The sequence below is a fragment of the Misgurnus anguillicaudatus genome, chromosome 17 (genome assembly GCF_027580225.2).
Source record: "Misgurnus anguillicaudatus chromosome 17, ASM2758022v2, whole genome shotgun sequence".
NCBI classification, from domain to species: Eukaryota; Metazoa; Chordata; class Actinopteri; order Cypriniformes; family Cobitidae; genus Misgurnus; species Misgurnus anguillicaudatus.
The window spans coordinates 4,182,273-4,204,949 of NC_073353.2; the positions used below are offsets into that span (position 1 = coordinate 4,182,273).

Sequence of the window (22,677 nt, forward strand, 5' to 3'; positions counted from 1 at the left end):
GAACACCTGAAATCAGTTGCTTTGCTTAGGACCTACTAATTAACGCAATCCTGTATTACCGCACTGAAGCCAATCGCATAAATGCAACCACGGCGCTTTTTACGTTAAATTAATGAAACTAGCTATGACCTTCTCGTTTTTCACATCATACATGTATAATGAAGGCCAAATAAATTGGTAAGAGGGTCATTTCGTTAAATCACAGGCTACAGCCAGGGATGGATTGTCAATATTGGGCGAGTGCCCCAGGCAATGGGGGGCACCGAGGTCTCCAGACTGCGGCCAAAATGTTATTACAAGTACTCGAGCATGTGCGGGCACTACGGAATGCGCGATTGGGTTTTAACCGCTCAATTTCATGACGCGTAATCGCGTATATCGTTTTATGTCACCATGCGCTCGGTTGATTTTAGTCTCACACCCATGGCGTCAATATTTGACGACACTTGACCATGCGTCAATATGTTGACGCGGAGGGTACCCCTTTCGCGTCACTTTTTGACGAACCAGGGACCTCAATACCACTAGGCACGCGAAATTAAACAGTTGTCACCTGACATTGGGGTTAGGGATAGGTTTGGGTAGGGATGTCATTATGTAAATCTAACCCTAAACTGACGCGAAAATGGTAGAAAATGGTAAGAAAATAGGAAAGAGAATTTCGCGTACTGGTAAAGTCAACACATTTCACTCAGAACTGCGAGGAGACGCGCCGGTTAAACATTACAGCGATGAGAGATAAAGAGAGCTGGACAACTTTTAGCCTACATTAACACTTAAAACATTATAGACGAGAATAAAGGTCTACATCAGTGCCCAAGGAAAACTAGATAAAAGATGAGAAACGTGTGAAGGATACAAGCATGTAATCTTCTGCCCTGGCACTCATCTCATTAAAGTATGCTATCTAGATATAACTTATTGTAGCCTATATGTATCTTATGCCTATAGTTAAGGGGGTTGTATGAATCTTTGGTTCATAACTTCCTATTCTGAAAGTTTCATTAATTGTGCATAATGATGACATGTGCAGCAACTGCATAGTTAAGTCTATTTAGTATTTTTCAGTAATGCAGTTATTTTGGGAAAATGTCAAAAATTGCATTGCAGGCTTATTTAAGGTGTGCCCTAAATTTTCTGCTAGCGCTCCTAAAATTTTCAGTCAGGGGCTACAGTGCTCCTAATAACAAAAAAGTTAGTCTGAAGCCCTGAATGACTAGTTTAAAGGAATGAATGAATAAATAAATAAATAAATAAATCAATTAAATATATTGGGGGCACTTCACTGTGTTAATCCGGGTCTGGCTACAGTGAATGCGTGAGAAAGTGAAACTGAGATAATAGAATGATAGCGTCGTCAGATTGTCTGCAGATGCAGTATTAAAGATTAAAATAACTTTAACTGATCAACACAAATATAAAATGCCATAATTGATTTTTTTACCAGCATTAAAACCTTTATAGTTTTTTTCTTTGTGTATCTGCAGCATCCGCCCGTGGATGAGGAAGCTGCAGCCAATGTCGTTGGCTTTTTCCTTTTTTGTGAACTGACTGAACACTTGACTCTTACCTGGGCATTTAGATATTCAAGTTTTCATTATTAATTTCTGGGTGAAACATTTTAAACATGATGATCATCTGTTGACTCGACAGTTTCAGCACGTCGTCTGCGTTATTGCGGAGAGACTTTAACGTCTTTTTGTTCACTCCCCATGAGCTGAACGATTTTATTTTGTACTTTTTTACTTGCATATATTTCAATATATATTCAAGAAACACACATGATATAATGTAAGTTGTTATAGATAGAATAAGCTTTTTCTGTAATGATGACAAAATCTAAATGACTAAAAATGATCTTGAAATGATACATCTTAATTTAGCCAAAATACTGATTCAATCGTTTTCATACTGTATAGATACACATTAATTTATCTAATCAACCTATTATCATCAAATGCGTATGAATAGCAATCAGTGTGATTATCGTGCAATACATATACGCCAAATTTCAATTTTGCGTGCATACGCCAGTCCTTCCCGCTCACATAAATGGCGCATCGTTTGGTGTCGTTCTATTTATTGTTTTTTTGTCTGTTTTTTAAACCATTGCCATTTTTAAACCATTGGGTGTGGGTTAGAATTGGGGTTTGGGTTTGGATATCATTTTATTTTACAAAAACTTACTCTAACCCCAAACCCAGGAGACAATGGTAAAAAACAAATGAGAAACCAATTATTAAAAAAACACGAATAGATGAGCCATAATGGAACAGGAAGGACTTGCGTATCATATTCACTCAAAATTGTAATTTTATGTAGCCTATGTATTGCACGATAATCACACTGCGTGTCATCTGCACGCATTTCATGAGAATACTAATATATTATTGAAAATGGCCTAAATGAATATGCAGTGCTTGTGTATTGCATTCGTTTTGTACAGTTACAGCGCAATGTTCTGTATTTACCGATGCTTTGAAAATTTGCACTTAACAAGCCTAAACCATGTTCTTTAATTTATTTATGTATTTTTGTTTAAATGTAGCTGTAGTATAGCTTGTGTTGATGATGTTTCTTTTCATAAGGGTTAAGACATAGCACCCTGCTTCTACCTTAGTGCACCTCGTTGTTCTGGATTTAAATTATACTTTTAGTAAATAAAAGCCGTAAAATCGCATACAGCGCCACGCAAAATCACCGCAAGGGAAAGTCCTTCACCGCTACAAAACTAGATCAGTAACATTATTTGTAATTTAATCAGTAATTTGATTTAGGAGCTTAATTAAAAAAACGTTACCGTGTGTGTAATGTACTGTCACTCAGATCAGGATCCTTAAGTATTACTGCCTTTCCTGATCTGGGTGACAGTCACAGTACATTACATTTTTATTAGATTATACATACAATAATCCAATAAACAGTCGGGATATATAAATCCAGGTAAAGATAGGCAAAGAAACGCTCAGCAACGTTCACCATGGCAAAGCAAGACTTCGCACCGAACAGGTTTGGTGAGATTCTAAATGAAGATCTAAATGAAATAAATAAAGTCCACCAAATGAAGAACAGGCGATGCGAGCAATCAGTCTCTGGTACGGGCCGATGGGAAATTTAGTAAATGTTAATATTCGGGCGAGTAATCCCTCTGACAACCCAAAGACGAAGCCTGAGGAGCGCTTTTCACAACAGGCAACAGACTTTTTACAATTTATATCACACTAATTATGTACGTTTATAAATCATGTTTTCGTTCATAACTTATGAATCGATCAGCAGTTCAGAACTTTAAAGTGTGTAAGTACTTTGTTAACCCTATAACTGTCACTGTCCCACAGGTGGGACGTTTGGCATTACATATTTAAAACAATAATTACATAGTCTAAACCTACACCAATCTTGACAAACTATATACCGTTGGAAAGCTCTAAAAATGTAGTTTCAATATATCAACACCATTTTGAAAAAAAAAACGTATGTAGTAGGAGTCATTTTTTAAAATGTCGCAGACCAACAGTTGGGCCCAAAATGTTATTACATATTTATTTGTAAATATCCCATTAACCTGAAATAACCTCGACAAACTATATATTGTTGGAAAGCTCAGGGAATGTAGTTTTCATATTTCAAGGCTATTTGATGATAGAATTTGTATAGGGACAGTTATTTTGTTAAATGTCACTCACCCCATAGGAATACATATAAATTATTATATATTTATAACACTAATACCCTATAAACTTGAAATAATCTTGACAAACTATATATTGTTGGAAAGCTCTAGGAATGTAGTTTTCATATTTCAAGGCCATTTGATGATGGAAATTTATTAGGGACAGTCTTTTTGTTATTTGTCACTGACCCAGTAGGAGTCCATATGAACTCGTATATATTCATAATTCTAATATTCTTCAAAATGAATATATGAATCTTCAAAAATCTTGACAAACTATATATCGTTGGAAAGCTCTAAGAATGTAGTTTTCATATTTCAAAACCTTTTTGCATTAAACACAATGCAGAGACAGTAATTTATCAACTTTTGACAAGATATTGCAACTAACCGTTGACACCTAGTGGCCTTGGTTGGTAAAACCACTAAAAGTGTGACAGAAACTTCATTTTTTGTTATTTTCACCTAAAATTTGGTTCAGAACTAGTTGAGACTTGTGTCTTTATTGGTGTGGTGTTTTGAGAGTAAAATATTTAAATTTTTATATACATTTGATTAGAGAGTATATACTTTATTGCATTATTTTAATTATTGAAAATAAATTTAAACGGGTATAACTTTTTTGTCATTTAATATTTACAACTTCAAACACCTCAGTGTAAAACTATAAATTGTCTTCTTAAAAAAGAGACCAAGATTTTGCTTCTAAACCAAAGAATGCCAGAGTTATAGTCATTTTAACGTGCAGATCACCTTTTCACCCCCCCCACTCAAAAGGGGCAGTGGCAGTTATAGGGTTAATACAATATTCTATAAGTGCTTAAGTAAGGAATAATTGACGACGGGCCATTGAATTACAAGAAAATAATGCACACCAAGGTGGTAATGCGGCACGACGCGAAGCGTTACACTGCATGTGTTCATTATTTTCAAATAATTCAGAGGACCGGAGTCAATTATTCCGCTTATACCACGGTTACCACAAACATTGCTCTGGTGCCTATTTTTAAGCCATTTGACAAGTTAGGTGTGCGGTTTACAGAAAAATAATCAACACCCATAGAACATTTCTCAGCCAATCAGAATGCAGCATTCAACAGACCCGTAGTATAAATATAGGCTATTATTCACATAACCTTAAATAACGTCTGATATAGGAGCTTAATTAAATTTAGACTAGATCAGATTATAATTTTTTGGCGTTGGGGATACCAGCATAGGCCCCAAGCAAAGCAACTGGTTTCGGGTGTTCTGTCGGGGTCTGTTCCCTTCCCTTTGGTGTGGCGTTTTTGTCACGGTATGTTTTTGTATATTTGTGAAGACTGGAGATTTGAATGGTTTATACTGGACAAGCAGTGGTTTGATGTGTTCTATAGTGCAGTTTATTGGATGTTTCATACTTTCCCCAGTTTTCTATTGTGGTGTTTTTTATAACCTGTTTTGGTGATTATTATGTGGACATTCTTAATAATATAGCACGCATGATGTGAAGTGTTATTTATATATAAACAGGCTGGGGCATATTAATTTGTATGAATGTAACACAAAAATTTGTAGAACAAACACGTAGGCTATATATAAGGTAAAAAGAAATAATAGAAAATAGGAAAATTATGAAATATTTAATAAATGGTATAGTATAATAGATGAATGTGTTGCTTTTTGGAATGAAGTGAATTGTACTGTAAAAATAATTGACTTACCATTAAAGGACAATAAAGATACATTACATACATGCACACAAACACATCTCAGTAGCCAAGCCATTAAAACATTTAATATATTATAGATAATAAACGTAATGCTATAAAAACACCAGACTAAAGGGAAATACAGAAAACATAATTCACCGCCATGTGTGAAACCCTGTTAGACTGACACCTAGTGGTGACTGTTTTCTTAGCACAGCTGTGCTTGTGGATCTTTCAATGCAAACCACGCAACTTAAGTCTCAAAACTCGTATGCACAGAACAGGATGGATGCACGCGCGTCGCCTGGTCCACGGGTGCACGTCCTCTTTTTTGCGTGCACAAATTGTGAAATAATTTTACGAAATATGCCAACTGAATTCACAAATATGTCTCTGTTTGTACAAATCGATGCACATTCACGTATATATTAAAATTCGCAGACACAAAATCAAAGACATCTGTTTAGTTCATTCATTGATGGTTGTTTGTGTTTGGCTCATAAAATGCTTTAAACGGTGAAATGAAAGTCTCAATATACAAATGAACAGACCTGGATTAATGCACGCGCGTCACCTGATCCACAAATGCACATCTCCCTTTTTGCACGCGCAAATTATGATATTTGAATACACAATATAACATTTGTATTTGTACATTTGTACAAATCGATACACGTTCATTTAAATTCTGAATTCACATATTCAAATCTAAAGACATTTGTTCGTGGATAGTAAAATACATTTGTAACATGCATCCAATTCACAGATAAATGTGCATGTATTTGTTGATCATTTTGAGTCTAATTTCTTTCCATAGGCGTCTCCCTTATTTTTTAGGGCGTATGTGCGTTGTTCCAGTCTTAAAGTTTCATTTAGGATTCGTTTAAACAGTTTAACCCGTTAATTGGCGCTGTCCCGTGAGCGGGACACCTACATTTATTTTAATATTTTCTATGTAAATGTTAATCTATCACGACAAACTATATATTGTTGGAAAGGTCTAAGAATGTAGTTTTATATTTCAAAACCTTTTAGCAGTAATAATAATGCAGTAACTGTAATTTATTCATTTGTGACACAAGTATGCAGCAAACCTCACAGCAAACCAGCACAAACCTCAGTTTTTTGACAATTTTATGTATTAAAAATAATACTATATTGCATTTTTATTTATTACGAATAAATGTAAACTGCTTTAAAAAATATATATATTTTCACCTCCAGACACTTCCCTAAAAAACGTTGAAGTGTTTTCTTTAAAACAAAAAATTACCAAAATTAAAACCAAAATTAGGCTTCTAGACCAAAAAAAAGCCAGAGTTATATTAATTTAAAGGTGTATATCACCTTTTCACCAACCCCCCCACTCAAAAAGGGCTGCGCCAGTTAAAGGGTTAAATGATGGGGGTCTTTGTTGGTTCCATTTAATCAGAATGCATTTCTTTGCTATATAGGACATTATGATAATCCTTTTCCTGCATGTGGTATCCAGTGTCTTGTCCAATTCCGTACCAAATATGTACAGTGTTGGTGTAATGGGGTTTACACATTCTTAACAGTTAGATCATGTACCGCCTTCCAGAAATGTTTTAATGTCCTGCATTCCCAAAAAACATGTATATTTGACCCTTTGTACATTTTACAACGATGACATCTGGGGGAAGAGTTAGGAAGATAAATACATTTTTGATAAATTTACGTTATGAAATGTACAAAATATCTTCATGGAACATGATCTGTACTTAATATCCTATTGATTTTTGGCATAAAAGACAAATCAATAATTTTGACCCATAGGCTATTGCTACAAATACACTCACCTAAAGGATTATTAGGAACACCTGTTCAATTTCTCATTAATGCAATTATCTAATCAACCAATCACATGGCAGTTCCTTCAATGCATTTAGGGGCGTGGTCCTGGTCAAGACAATCTCCTGAAGTCCAAACTGAATGTCAGAATGGAGAAGAAAGGTGAATTAAGCAATTTTGAGCGTGTCATGGTTGTTGGTGCCAGGCGGGCTGGTCTGAGTATTTCACAATCTGCTCAGTTACTGGGATTTTCACGCACAGCCATTTCTAGGGTTTACAAATAATGGTGTGAAAAGGGAAAAACATCCATTATGCAGCAGTCCTGTGGGCGAAAATGCCTTGTTGATGCTAAAGGTCAGAGGAGAATGTGCCGACTGATTCAAGCTGATAGAAGAGCAACTTTGACTGAAATAACCACTCGTTACAATCGAGGTATGCAGCAAAGCATTTGTGAAGCCACAACACGCACAACCTTGAGGCGGATGGGCTACAACAGCAGAAGACTCCACCTGGTACCACTCATGTCCACTACAAATAGGAAAAAGAGGCTACAATTTGCATGAGCTCGCCAAAATTAGACAGTTGAAGACTGGAAAAATGTTGCCTGGTCTGATGAGTCTCGATTTCTGTTGAGACATTCAGATGGTAGAGTCAGAATTTGGCGTAAACAGAATGAGAACATGGATCAATCATGCCTTGTTACCACTGTGCAAGCTGGTGGTGGTGGTGTAATGGTGTGGGGGGTGTTTTCTCGGCACACTTTAGGCCCCTTAGTGCCAATTGGGCATCGTTTAAATGCCACAGCCTACCTGAGCATTGTTTCTGACCATGTCCATCCCTTTATGACCACCATGTACCCATCCTCTGATGGCTACTTCCAGCAGGATAATGCAGTATGTCAGAAAACTCAAATCATTTCAAATTGGTTTCTTGAACATGACAATGAGTTCACTGTACTAAAATGGCCCCCACAGTCACCAGATCTCAACCCAATAGAGCATCTTTGGGATGTGGTGGAACGGGAGCTTCGTGCCCTGGATGTGCATCCCACAAATCTCCATCAACTGCAAGATGTTATTTTATCAAAATGGGCCAACATTTCTAAAGAATGCTTTCAGCACCTTGTTGAATCAATGCCACGCAGAATTAAGACAGTTCTGAAGGCAAAAGGGGGTCAAACACAGTTTTAGTATGGTGTTCCTAATAATCCTTTAGGTGAGTGTATACATGTGTGACTTATGACTGTCTTGTGGTCAGGGGTCACATTTATTTCTGTTCGGTTCAGAAAGTTAACCATTTAATTTTGAATAATTATGATTTATTGCAGTTTTCGAATTACGTCAAAACTTGAAAGTCTCCCCCCCACCCCCCCGCCATTATAGGGTCACTGTGTTGTGATTTCACAAAGTAAGATGTAATGCTGGATCAACATTTTTTGTTGGTCATGGATCAACGTTTTAATCATAGAAACCCCAAATTACCATTAACTCAAACCCTAACCATTTTTTACCCCTCAGATTAGTGTGAAATAATCGTTTGAGGTGAATTTTTTAAAAGACGCTAACAATCTGTCAATTCCTCCATATAACAGCATGAGGCGCATATGAGAGTTTATTTCAGACAGAAATCTTTTGGATTCGTTTATTGAGAAATTGGGACAAATAATGTACAGTATCACTTTAAATTCATGAGACTTTGAAATTCAGGTAGTATTTTCATTTTAACAAAAATGGGGACCCCCAATTTATATTGGTGTTTTGCAGGGGTCCCTCAATGCTAGGAGGTCAGGGACCACAACCCCAGCCCAATTCAAACACTGTTTTACTGTTACATTTGAGTTGAAATCATATCACAGTTATATCAATGTTATGAAACATTAGTATAATCATTAATAATGAATAATAAATGATTATATTTTAGATATTGATTATTTAATATTTAGATTTTATATGTGTCTGTAGTTTTAAATAAGTGCTTTTCTCTGTAGTCCTCTTTAAAGTGTACTGCAGTGATCACACTTACACTACAATACGAGTGCCTGTGGCAGCATCTGTCAGAGAGATCATCACAGCTGTTACAGATAAACTGGGTTCAGGTGATGAACTTCTGCTCATCCACCTCAGCTCGGCTGGAGATAAACACACAGAAACACACACACAAACACACACGCGCGCGCAAAGACTTTTGAAACTACACTACTTTATATTGAGATATTTCAGATTTTGTGTATCTAGTTGTCTGTGTAAGATAGATGTTTTATTCTCAGTTAATACACATCTACTACACAGTCACCTACGTATCTTACTGCACTCATACACAAACAGACATACTTACATTTTATATCACATACTGTACTGTTGCACACTTACTGTAAGCTTGAACACTGCATTTTCCAATCACTATTTGGGACTGTTATATCATCTTTATTATGAAACATCTTTCACGTTTTAATTAAAAGATAAGCATATATAAAAATGTACAGAATATTTATTATTTAGGTTATTGTACTATAGTACCAGACTCTGTTATGCTAGTAATGCCTAAATGTGTGTTTTTCTCAGATAAAGAGGTTCTGAAGCCGTCCGATGTGTCCATCTTTTCATCACTGAGCATTAATGGTCGTCTATTTGTCTGTACGAGAGACCAGCTGGACTCTTTGGTTTGTGAGCGACTGCATATACAACACACATGAGCTGTAAACACACTCCTAACAAACACTGAGCGATGACTTGATGAAATGTTTACGTTGTAGACTCCGCTGCCGGAGCAGGAGGGTCCTTCTGCAGGATCTATGTCCACGTTTGAGCTCATGAGCTCTAAAGATCTGGCTCATCAGTTGACTCTCTATGACTGGGAACTCTTTGATTGTGTACATGAGGTACATATACACACAACTCGGCTTCACTTTCAAATTAAATGAAAATCAGCACAAGAGTTATATTGAATAATATCCTGACTTTAGTTTTATAATGTCAGTGGATAGTGCCCCATTTTAAAAGCTTCATCCATTCATCAAAAATGAACGGATACAGTTATTAGATGAGGTAAAAAATTGTTTTTTTTAACACTGGACCTTCAGCCCTCAGTTCTCTCATGAATACGCCTACAGCCTAAGTTTATAACATTAGAAATTTAAATGTTTCCTATTTAAAATTATATTGTAATAGTAAATTAAAATATGGGCTTATTTTCATTTTTGAGTGAACTATAAGTTCATTATACATTATTATTATTATTATCAAGAATCAGTGTAAAGGATTTTATATGGTTATTTGAAGATAAAGGAGTAGTCTAAATATAAATTCATCTAAATATAAAAATACTTTTATAATTCATTCACCCTCATGCCATCCCTGATGTGTAGCTTTATTTCTTCAACTGACCACAAACAAATGATTTTATATTGAAATGCTGTTGTGTCTTGGATTGTGGCTCCATATTGCAAAATTTATATTGTGATTTATTATAAAACACAGTATAATTTTTTACCTTTTATCCCATATGACAACTAGTCATGAGACAAGTATGAGACAATTTTGAAGTTTTTACAGTATGCCACCATACTGTATTTAATTCCTATTCTAGGTTGTCTACTACGGCAACATAATTTCCACACTGCAAAAAATGACTTACTTAGTAGTCTTTCAGTAAAAATATCTACAAATTAAGATGTATTTTCTTGATGAGCAAAATGATCTAATAAGTCTAAAAAATATACAATTTAAGTGTATTTGTGCTTTAAACAAGGAAAAACATCTGCTAATGGGGTAAGACCCCATTTTTTCCTCAAATTTTTCTTGAATTTAGTGTTTAAGGAAAAAGTTTGAGATTTTTTTCTTACCCCATTGGCAGATTTTTTTTGCTCGTTTTGAATATAGATTCACTTAAATTTTATGTTTTTTGTCTAAAAACTAGACTTATTTTCTTAGCTCATCGAGAAAATGCATCTTAATTTTTAGATAATTGTACTGAAAACAAGACAAAAAAACTAAGTAAGAAGGTCAAGTTTTTGTGGAAACCCCCATAAAGTTTGAAACCTCAATATAAAAGAAAAGTAAAGTAATAGGAAAACAAAATGGGAAACCAGGTCATGCCACTTTCCATTCCAAGTGCTTTAGGATCCTTCTGCACTAAAACCCTGCATCAATGTCTCTTTCAGCACGAGCTGATCTATCACACATTCGGACGGCAGCATTTCAAGAAGACCACGGCTAATCTGGACCTGTTCCTGCGGAGGTTCAATGAGGTTCAGTTATGGGTGGTCACAGAGGTTTGTCTGTGTCCAACACTTAGCAAACGTGTCCAACTCCTCAAGAAGTTCATCAAGATAGCAGCACAGTGAGTGACGGGTGCCATCAATTAATATACTGCCCTACAAAGCGAAAGCGCAGTAACTACGCATTTGGTCAAAATTGAGTTAAGGGTTAAAATGGGCTTTGTGAGATCTGTTGTGTCTTGTGACAAAGTCTCCTGGTTAAATTTTGTCCCATTTCAGAGAAATGTGTGTGCCAAAATTGCAGTAACATGTTTGACTGGCTGGTGTAAAAAACTTTAAAGCCATTTTTCTCAGTTTCAGTGTTTGCGTAGATACTGCACTTAGCCTTTGCAGGGCAGTATACATGTTAATGTGTGTTTGTGTGATGTGTTATTTTCTTCAACAGTTTTAATAGTATTGATGTAGCTCAAATTCTGTGTGAAGTCTAGCCGTGTGTTGCAAAAAACGCTTTTATAATGGAAGCACAGAGTGAAATACCAGGGCACCATGAAGCATTTTAACATCAATCCATAATGTGTGAGGAACAGTCTAAAAATAAAAATCAATCTTTTCTTAAACCAAAGCTTTCAGATGTCATGTTTGCACACCCATGGGCTCACATACTGTATGGGGGCAAATGCATTTGCTATTTAAACGATGTGGTACTAGACGTGAAAATAATAACTGCGTCGGGCTGAAACTAGCAAAAAACACTGCGCTGCATTTCGCATTGTGCATGATAGGGGCCACAATGTGCATAAAAATCATGTGAATATGCAAATGAGATTAAAAACATCTGTACCTCAAACACAGCTGTCATGTGACTGCAGGAGACATGATATATAGCACACAGGTCATATAATACTTTGATTTATAATACTTAACTTTTTAGAGCTTATCAACATTAACGTTTATTGCATGAGAATGACAAGGTGCACATTCTGCTATAAGGATTTCATTTTGTGTTTTACAAAGGCAAGAAAGATATATAGGTTGTACAAACTTGTTAGTAAGTAAACAATGACAATAATTTGTGATCATCTGTTCAAGTCCTCTTTACTCTGTGGTTATCTGAGCTGTACTGTATGTGTTTGCTCTTTTAAAGCTGTAAAGAGTTTAAGAATCTGAACTCATTCTTCGCCATTATCATGGGCCTGGCAAATCCAGCCGTCTGCCGACTTCATCAGACGTGGGAGGTAAGAGTCTAATAAATATACTGATACACAGACATAAATACATTTCCTGACACTGACTGACACAAACACACATCATGAGAAACCAACAGTTCCTAAAAAGAAAAGGGAAAACAACTTTTAAGAGTTTGCTCTTTACAGAAACTGCCCAGCAAGTTTAAGAAGTTTTATGCAGAGTTTGAAAACCTCATGGTGAGTGATGGCACATTTTTCTTCAATGTTAAAATAATTTATTCTGTTTTATCTTAATATACAAAGACAGCCTCAACCAATGGCATGTATTTAGGGTGTGACTATCTGTCTTTTCCAGTGACAGACTGTCTGCATAAAAGTCAATATTTCTCTGAAGTAATTCAAATAACAAATAATGAGAAGCTGTTGAGTTAAGCATTAGAGATATACAGTAACCTGGTTATCCACTGGAGATTATCTCTATCTCTAATTCTAGGATCCTTCCAGAAATCACCGAGCGTATCGACTCACAATGGCAAAGTCAGAACCCCCCATCATCCCTTTCATGCCTTTACTGATTAAAGGTGAGCTTACATATTTAATTCAAGTTTCTGTATATATTTTATACTGTGTAGTGCTTTTCACTGTTTACATTGTTACAAATCAGCTTTACAGAAAGCACACTGAAATACAGACATAAGAAAATCCTAAATAAAGAGCAGTGTCTTTAAGATAATTGTAGGACCTTTAAATGCAATATTATATATGTGTAAGTCATATGTAGAAAAATACTTCCTGACTAAGTCAAAACAACACAATATAAAGACAATACTGCTTACTGTAAATGTTATTGTTCACATAGCCTATTTGAAAACTTGCGATATATATATTTATATATCGTTTGAAAGCTCTAAGAGGCAGTTTTTCATATTTCATCACCATTTTCCAAAAAGAATGATGTAGTGAGAGTAATTTTGTAAAATGTGACTGGCCCACAGGTGGTCCCAGGTTGTTGTTATTACATATTTATAACACACATATCATACTCTAGACATAAATAATCTTGACAAATTATATATTGTTGGAAAGCGCTAAGAGTTTAGTTTTTATATTTCACCCCTGTTTTGCAAAAAGAATGATGAAGTAACAGTAATTTCAAAAAATGTCATTGTCCCACAGGTGGGCCTATTGTTAATACATATTTATGAGTAGTAATGTCTTATTCTAAACATGGAAAATCTTAAAAACCTTTATAAAACGGTTAGTTCCAATCCTTGATTCTGATTGGTCAATAGGTGTGCTTTATTCACGATAAAACACTGCTATGACCGCTTCACCCAACGGTTCTATTTAATATCACTGCACCCTTAGCAACACCCTTAGCAACATATAAACATATAATGAGACAAAGTCTGAGAACAGTTTGTTGTTTTTATTTGAGCTTTCATGTTGTTGTTCACAGTCAGGGACTATTTTTTCTAGCGGAAGGAATGCTTTTATTGATTTAACCTAATGAAAGTTGCACTAATATTTTTTTTACTTTAATATTGTGTGGTAACCGTTTTATAAAAGCAATAAGGTACTCAAGGCAAGTGCTGTATCGTGAATAAGTAACGGCTGAAGGGGTTGCAGGCACTCCGCTTCGCGTCGTGCCTAACAACGCCCTTCAGCCGTTACTTATTCACGACAGAGTCGTATAAAAATAGAGTTACGACACTCACATAGACGACCGTTGTAAGAATGGAATGCGGAAGTAACAGCGTGTCATGTAGTGACGCATAGTTACAAACGCAGCACTGAAGCCCATTCATTTCAATGACACCTGCTGGTAAATCGATGAAATTACCGTTTCTCTTGACATTTTCAGACATTTTATGAATATAGTCAACAGTGATATTTTATGAACTCTGCTGTAGGTAATGATTATCGTTAATAATAACTAGGATTTTTTTTATATTTTAATGAGTTGTGTATAATGTGTGAATAATATAGATTTAATATTTTAATACTGGTGGCCATCTACTTTATACTTATCTTTTTTTATATATTACGAGTAACACTAGGGGGCAACAGCGACAAGCTAAATGCCTTATAAGAAAGTCACACTGCTTCACTATGCTGCTATGTGTTTCATTGTGTTTGGTAAGTAATACGAGTGATGTATCCTCGAAAATCATGTATAATTATATTAACATTTAATGTGTACTATAAATAATTAAATATGAATTTAGTGTGTTTCTGTTATGCTTCACTGTTACAAAAAACCGCGTTGGCGATCTTTTTTGTGATTTAATATAGTAAAAGTGTAGGAATTATGTTTTTAGCAGATTGATAGCCATTTATATAGCCATATTTTTGTTATAAAAATAAAAGATAAACTGTGTTGCTGTAGTTGGTATAGATAACCACAGTTATCTTTGGGTCATCATTAACTGTTTATCTTTATTAACTGATTTACTGTATTTCCATCACTCCCTAGTAAAAAAAAACGTTATAAACATAGTAAGTATAGTGATCAATTCACATTACAAGCTAATATTTACCTAAAATAGCTGAAAACCTATGCAAACAGATTGACAGCCCTGCTTGGTTAGGAACTGTAGAACGTTACATGAATCACGTGACCGCGCGGCGGCGAGATCAAAGCGTTTCGTAACTCTCTCTTTATATGACTCTGATTCACAATACAGCACAGCCTCTCGTACCTTATTGCTTACATATATCATTGGAAAGTGCTAAGAATAGTTTCATATTTGAAAGCCATTAAGTGATAGAAATGATGTAGCGACAGTCATTTTAAGTGTAAATGTCACTCTAATTATAAATGTCATTACTATGCATATGCTTAACACTAATATCCTATTATAAATCTTCAAACATCTTGACAAACTATATATCAATGTAGTTTTCATATTTCAAAACCTTTGCCGTAATAATAATGCAGTGACTTTTATGTATCAACACTGAAAAAAATTATTCATTGAATTTAATCAATTTTTAAGGTAAGTGGTTGCAATCAATTTATTTAAGCTACATTTAAACAAAAGTTTTATATTTTGTTTTACGTTACTAATCTTTTTTGTTTAAATGTAGCTTAAATAAATTGATTGCAACCACTTACCTTAAAAAAATTGATTAAATTCAATGAATCATTTTTTTCAGTGAAGAGTATTTAACAAACCAATGAAACCTAATGGCCGTTGCTGCTAAATCTACTAAAGGTGTCACAAAAAGCTCGTTTTGTGATTTTAACTTAAACTTTGGATCAAAACTCAAACTAGTTGATTCCCATGGCTCTATTTTGTTTTTATTTTTGTGGAACATTTTCATTTTTATTGATTTGAATATAAAAAATATTATTTTTGTTTATAAAAATAAATGAAAACTACTATAATATTTTATTTAATATTAACAACTTCAGAATACAACTTTAAAGTATGCCAGAGTTATACTGATTTAAAGGTGAATATCACCCCCACACAAGAGGGGGGGGGGTTTGACAGTTAAGGGGTATGAATGTTAAAAATAAGGAAACATAAAACATGCTGAATTGTACAAAAAAAAGGTTGTCTCAAAGAAAGTTGTTTCTAAAATCTGCATATTTCTACTTTCAGATATGACATTCACTCATGAGGGTAACAAAACATTCACAGACAGATTGGTCAACTTTGAGAAAATGGTGAGTTTTCTGAAAATCTCTGAGACCATTTTACAGGAGACTTGTGATAATGTTTATTTTGCGATTTTGTGTTTTTTAGAGAATGATCGCAAACACAGTCAGAATCGTCAGATATTGCAGAAGTCAATCTTTCAGTAAGTCACTTACAAACAGAGATTTTCTGAAGTAAAAATAAATGTTTTCCTAATGTTTGTTCAGGCATTGTAATGTGATTGATAAGATGTGGTTTAAGAATGGCTATGAAGTTACTAGGAAGTTCTGACTGCTGCTGTTGTATTAGAGAGTTCTGGATGACTGTAAAGAGGTTATTTATAAGTCCAAATCATTTATGCTTCCAAGAAAACCTCAAGTCACATTATATTAAAAAACTTTATAAACTAAATGTAAATTTAATTATCTAATTTCAAAATCTTTGTCATAATAGATCAAGATCAAGCACTTCAAGTGACTGGTAAAAACCACCAGGATGTGTGGAGCTACGTGCGTCATATAAGCGTGATTGACAACCAGCGCAGCCTATCACAGCTCTCTCACAGGCTTGAGCCCCGCCGGACCTGAGCCGGATTCACATCATTACAGAAGTACAGAATCAGTGCTGCTTTACCTCTGCCAGTGAATAAGCTATAGCTGTATTAAAACAAGACCTGTCCTGCTGTATATGCACAGTCAAGTCAAAATTGTCTCGTCATAAGGGCTTTTATTTTTGTTTCTGCCTGGCTGAATATTTAATAAAAGCGTGGCTTCATTTCAGTGTAAGCTTCATTTCATCGGATCTTTGTCACCTTATTTTCTGATTTAAGGATTAAAAATGTTTCTCCCAAAATTATTTCATAATAATTCCATTGCTTTAAACCAATGGTTTGAAGTTTTGAATCAACTTGTTGAAAGTGAAGTTTCTTTAACTGAAGAGTCTTACTGATTTTATCGATTTTTTTTGTACATTTTTGCTTAAGCTGTGTCTTTGTTTATCTGCGATCAATCATTACAAAACATTTTATTTTTAAGTAATATTTTTTAAATTTTAATTTGTGAATTCGTTTTTAACTGGATGTACATTTTATTAGCATATTTATATCAGTTTAGGCATGAAGTTAATAAGCTAAATATGGAAATGAAACCATATGAGCACATTTCAAAAGCCTCTTGATGGCTTGTCTGCAAACTTTATATTCCTGTGTGTGTTGTGTAAATAAACCGGTTATAAGATCCATATTTACAGGGTCAGTCTTTTTTATTTATCATTTATAGGTGGTCATAGTATGCAACTACAAATATAACATTATATGATATGATATTATGTAAGAAATATTGACTACAGGCCGTTAAATTATTAAAAAGTAATGCACACCCAAGGTGGTAATGCGGCACGACGCGAAAAATAATCAACACCCATTAAACATTTCTAAACTGACCAGAATAAAGCATTCAACAGCCCGTGGTATATGTAAGCAATAAGGTACGAGAGGCTGTGCTGTATCGTGAATAAGTGGCGGCTGAGGGGCGTTGTTAGGCACGACGCGAAGCGGAGTGCCTGCAACCTCTTCAGCCGTTGCTTATTCACGATGCAGCACTTGCCTCGAGTACCTTATTGCTTTTATAAAACGGTTACCACACAATATTAAAGTAAAAAAAAATATTAGTGCAACTTTCATGAAGTTAAATTAATAAAAGCATTCCTTCCGCTAGAAAAAATAGTCCCTGACTGCGAAAAACAACATGAAAGCTCAAATAAAAACAACAAACTGTTCTCAGAATTTGTCTCATTATATGTTTATGTGTTGCTAAGGGTGTTGCTAAGGGCGCAGTGATATTAAATAGAACCGTTGGGTGAAGCGGTCATAGCAGTGTTTTATTGCGAATAAAGCACACCTATTGACCAATCAGAATCAAGGATTGGAACTAACCGTTTTATAAATTATTATATTACATTATATTATATTATATTATATTACAATATCTTATATTGTATTATATTATAAGGAATATTTGACAACGGGCGTTAAATTATTCAAAAATAATGCACACCCAAGGTGGTAATGTGACACAACGTGAAAAATAATCAATGAAACATTTCTAAACCAATCAGAATAAAGCATTTAGCCTGTGGTATATATTATATTATATTATATTACAAATTATTATATTACAAATTATTATATTTTATTATATTATATTATAAATTATTATATTATATTATATTATATTATTTTATATTATATTTTATTATTTTATATTATATTATATTATATTACAAAAATTATATATTTTAAATTAAATGTATATTTTACTACTATACACACACACATAAAGATATGTTGACAAACAGACGTTCAGCACAGTAAAGCAGTACCTCATGTGACCGCTCGGCGTCACTGTTTCTCTGTGTTTCTCTCTCTCTCTCGCTCTCTCTCTCTCTCTCTCTCTCTCTCTCTCTCTCTCTCTCTCTCTCTCTGTGTGTGTGTGTGTGTGTTGGCCAGCTACAATCAGGAAGTTGTTGAATTACACGTGAATTCGTCGCGCAGTGGATATATCTGCTGTTTAGTCACAAGATCTTCATGAGAGTTGTTTATAATTTCTCCCGGCAGAAGTGACAGCAGAGCAGAGGAGAGCTGGAGAGCGGGTATGTTATGTTACACTGTAATAACACACACGTGACGACAGTCTAATGGATCTTCTGGGATCTGCCTGGACCTGTTTATGGATCAGCTCAGGAATCAGGGAAGATCAGGATAAAATAAAACTATCGATTATTTGAGAAATGTTGCATGTATAATGACTTTTAAACAGCGCATTCTTTCTTTATAATGATATCTGATCTTCCGTCAGTGTGATTATCTTCTATACTTACATAATAATAACTGTATAATGTCAGTGATTTGTTATGTGTCTATAGAAATGACACATGATCAATAAAGTGATCTCTAATAGAAATCAGTAGCCCCGTGAGATCACTATATTATTTGCATAATATTGCTGTAATTAGATTTAGCATTTTGCTTGAAGTGTGTTTTCATAGCAGATGTATGAATATTACGGTCGTTACTATTAGATAAAGGAGAAAAATCAGCTGGTTTTACTTTCTGTTCCAGGCCACGTGCCCATATGATTGAGAAATACTGCTGTCAACCTACTGGTTAAATTCAGAGACCCTAAAAAAGTGTTTACATTACACTAAATAATAATTTATGAATGTCATATAAAACAAAATATTACACTTATATAGTAGATAATAAAAAAGTGTGGTAACATGATAAGTCAAATGATGTGCAGTTCACACAGATTTGTATGATGTCCATTGATTCACATGTGGTAACTAATGTGGTTACTCTTCAAGATAATGAAGTGAACTTCAGCTTCCTAAAGCCATATTTATCTAACACAATGCCATTTCATATTTTCTCAGCTTGACGGTGTACAGTAGATAGATGTGTCTACTACTGGAGTTTTTCTTTTTAAAGTAACCAAAGTGTTTATAGTGTGAACGTGAAGCAATGTCCTGCCGTGCTGCTAACTATAACGTAAATCGACTGAAATATCCACAGCATCCCACTGTGAGAATGAAGCTAAAGCATGCTGTGAACCCAGCAGTCCTCAAAAAACCATAATGACTTCACTTATGAACAATACACCAGCAGCCATTTCTCTCTCAACAAGATGCCTTTATATTCAGCATCACAAGCTAAGCTTGTACATTACATTGATCAAGTTACAATTTTTTGCATTCACCCTTTCATCACTAAAACTTGATTCATGTTAAGGTGTTGTGCCAGGGTGTTACTATGTAGGTACTCTAATAGGCTGTTCCAATTGGTTGCTAGGGCATTGCTTTGTGATTTCTAGGATGTTCAGGGTGGTTGCTTAATCAAATTGAACCTATTTTTCAAGTTTTTGACTAGTATAAAGTTAACAGAACTTATAAACAAGTTGACATTATTTAACTTAATTTGATAGGTTAAAGTTAAAGGGCATTGTTATGTGGTATATAGTAGAGGTCGACCGATATGTGGTTCTTAATAGCTGATGCCGTACCGATATTAAGAAAGCTGTATGGTCGATATGAGGCTGATATAACACAAATGTTATTACAGTAAATAAGAGACAAACAGTGAAACTACAAAAAACATAGTTATGTATAACATTTATAAATAAACTAGTGATGTACCGATGTATCGGCCACCGATATTTATCAGCCGATTTTTGATGAATTTGAAACCATCTGCATATCGGCAATAGCACGAGAAAGGCCGATACCGATTGTTTATTAATAAACTGCATAAAGAAATCCATTATATGTAAAAAAATGAGTTAATGATGTTAATAAAATAAATGCTGAATAGCAAAAACCACCTTTGAAGGTTGTCATGCTGTCTTATTATATTTGTTTTAGCTTAATTTGTGCCTCTCTTATTATGTTGGTCAGTTCAATGTTAATTAGATCCAATCCATGTTCAGTAAAAATAATTTGATGCAGAAATAAATAAGCTAATAACCAACTGTATAGTATTGTATACAAGTATTTAATATTGGTATCGGTATCGGCCAGAAGTTGTCTGTTTAAATCGGAATCGGTATCGGCCCAAAAAAATCCTATCGGTGCATCCCTAAAATAAACCCTTTTAAAGTAGTTAAAACATATTTACTAGACATAATTAATAAGGATCTGACATCTCACGGTACTGTTTGAATAAGTGTGTTGAACTAGTGTAGTGTTGTGTGTGACACAACATAACATCATGTTAAAAAGTAAATAATGATTGGTCATTTTACTGTCTGCCAGACTTTGGCTTTACATTGAGTGTCTTTTTTATTACAAACATCAAATGTAAGTGATAAAGAAATTTACTGGCTGATTGAAAAGGAAAAAAATCCAAATATCAGCCGATAGATCTACCCAGTATCATAAAATTATGTACCTATAGTCATGTAACTTTTCATTCTTTTTCGTGATACTGTCACAAATTTCTGCGTTTTTCGTGATCGGATCGAATTTCTGTGTCATTGTCATGCATTGGTTACTCCACAGCTTTTTCCTATTTTCAAACCATTGTCGCTTCGGTTTAGGGTTGGATTTGGTGTTTGCGTTAGTATGTCACTTTAAGTATTGGTTTATAAATTTTTTTTTTAATATTTTCTACATGTTAAAACATTGTCGCCTGGCGTTAGGGTTAGAGTTGGGTTTGGGTAAGGATGTCATTGTCACGGTAAAAATAAAGAGAGAACCCAATTGCAGACAACTGTAAGATAAACCGAAGGTTTAGTAAAACTACAAAACACAAAAACCCATGAGGGGGTAAAACAGGTGCTGAATGATGATGTAAAACACAAACCCAAGAAACAAACACTGAATACAAAATAACAGAAACTCTGAGGACTAGATTCAGGTAACACAGAAAGACGTGAACCAAACACACTGAATCTTGACGAACGAAGAGCACAAGACAGAGAACGAGAGGGCATTATAAAGACAGCGAAACAGATGGGGAACAGGTGCAAATCATTACATAATCAGGACGAGAGCACATAAGGGAGTGGGGTAAAAGTGACAAGACACTGGGAATATGTGGCCAAAGCATACAATGATACTCCACATGTCCCCAAACAAAACACAGTCCTGTCATGATCTTGCCCTATAAAATCAGACCTGAATCTAACACAAAGGTCTGGCAAGACCATGACAGTCATTATATGTAAATCTTACCCTAAACCGAAGCGACAATGGTAAGAAAATAGGACAAAACAGTTGAGTAACCAATACGTGACAATGACACATAAACAGAAATTCGTGATACGATCACGAAAAAACGCAGAAATTTGTGACAGTATCACGAAAAAGACTAAAAAAATTACATGACTATTAGGTACATAATTTTGTGTGACTGAGCTGGATATATCGACATTTGCAATTTATTGTCCTATCACTAGCATCTACGATGCTCTGTGTGGTTGCTAGGGCTTGCTATGTGATATCTAGAATGTTGTGGGTGGTTGCTATGTGTGTATAGATGCTCTGTAGGGCTGTGCAAAAATATAGATACAGCTAACTATCGTGATACTTTTTTCCATGATATTGTATCGATATTTCAATCTCTACTATCGGTATTTAAAAAATTTAATAATCCCTCTGTGCGTCAAACGACCTCTTCCGCCGCTGCTGTAGTTGTCGCTGTCCAATTGTCTGCTATATATGGCCAATGTCTCAAAAGATAGCGGGAGTGAAAAAATGGCAGAAAATTCAAAAACAACTGCAGCTTTCATGTGGACGCACTTTGGCTTTAAAGAAAAAGTTAAAAAAAATCAGCTCTATTTTTTACATTTTTGATAAAAAAAAGAAAAAGCATTGCAATGTATCGCAACATGCAACGCATTGTATCGTATTGTGATACATTGTATCATGATACGTATCGTATCGTGAGGCCCTTGCC

General features: G+C 34.8%; 2 protein-coding genes across 5 annotated transcripts in view; both read left to right on the plus strand.

Annotated features, from left to right (window-relative positions):
- Window positions 1-17,467, plus strand: part of rapgef4a (Rap guanine nucleotide exchange factor 4a) — a 100,398-nt gene extending 82,931 nt beyond the window's left edge. For 3 of the 4 annotated variants that reach the window (XM_073854856.1, XM_073854857.1, XM_073854858.1), the window contains 10 exons: window positions 9,164-9,308; window positions 9,736-9,835; window positions 9,929-10,054; window positions 11,336-11,514; window positions 12,537-12,627; window positions 12,766-12,816; window positions 13,073-13,160; window positions 16,191-16,255; window positions 16,335-16,389; window positions 16,680-17,467. In XM_073854856.1, coding sequence (XP_073710957.1) covers window positions 9,164-9,308; window positions 9,736-9,835; window positions 9,929-10,054; window positions 11,336-11,514; window positions 12,537-12,627; window positions 12,766-12,816; window positions 13,073-13,160; window positions 16,191-16,255; window positions 16,335-16,389; window positions 16,680-16,813 — 1,034 coding nt within the window. In that variant the 3' untranslated portion in view covers window positions 16,814-17,467. Of the gene's footprint in view, window positions 1-9,163; window positions 9,309-9,735; window positions 9,840-9,928; window positions 10,055-11,335; window positions 11,515-12,536; window positions 12,628-12,765; window positions 12,817-13,072; window positions 13,161-16,190; window positions 16,256-16,334; window positions 16,390-16,679 lie in introns of those variants that run through there. The other variant, XR_012358234.1, reaches the window with a different exon arrangement.
- A 1,244-nt stretch (window positions 17,468-18,711) lies between these two features.
- The window catches only part of map3k20a (mitogen-activated protein kinase kinase kinase 20a), a 52,890-nt gene continuing 48,924 nt past the window's right edge, over window positions 18,712-22,677 (plus strand). Inside the window, exon 1 of the mRNA XM_073854853.1 lies at window positions 18,712-18,875. The gene's annotated coding sequence lies outside the window, so the exon portion shown is untranslated. The remainder of the gene's footprint in view (window positions 18,876-22,677) is intronic.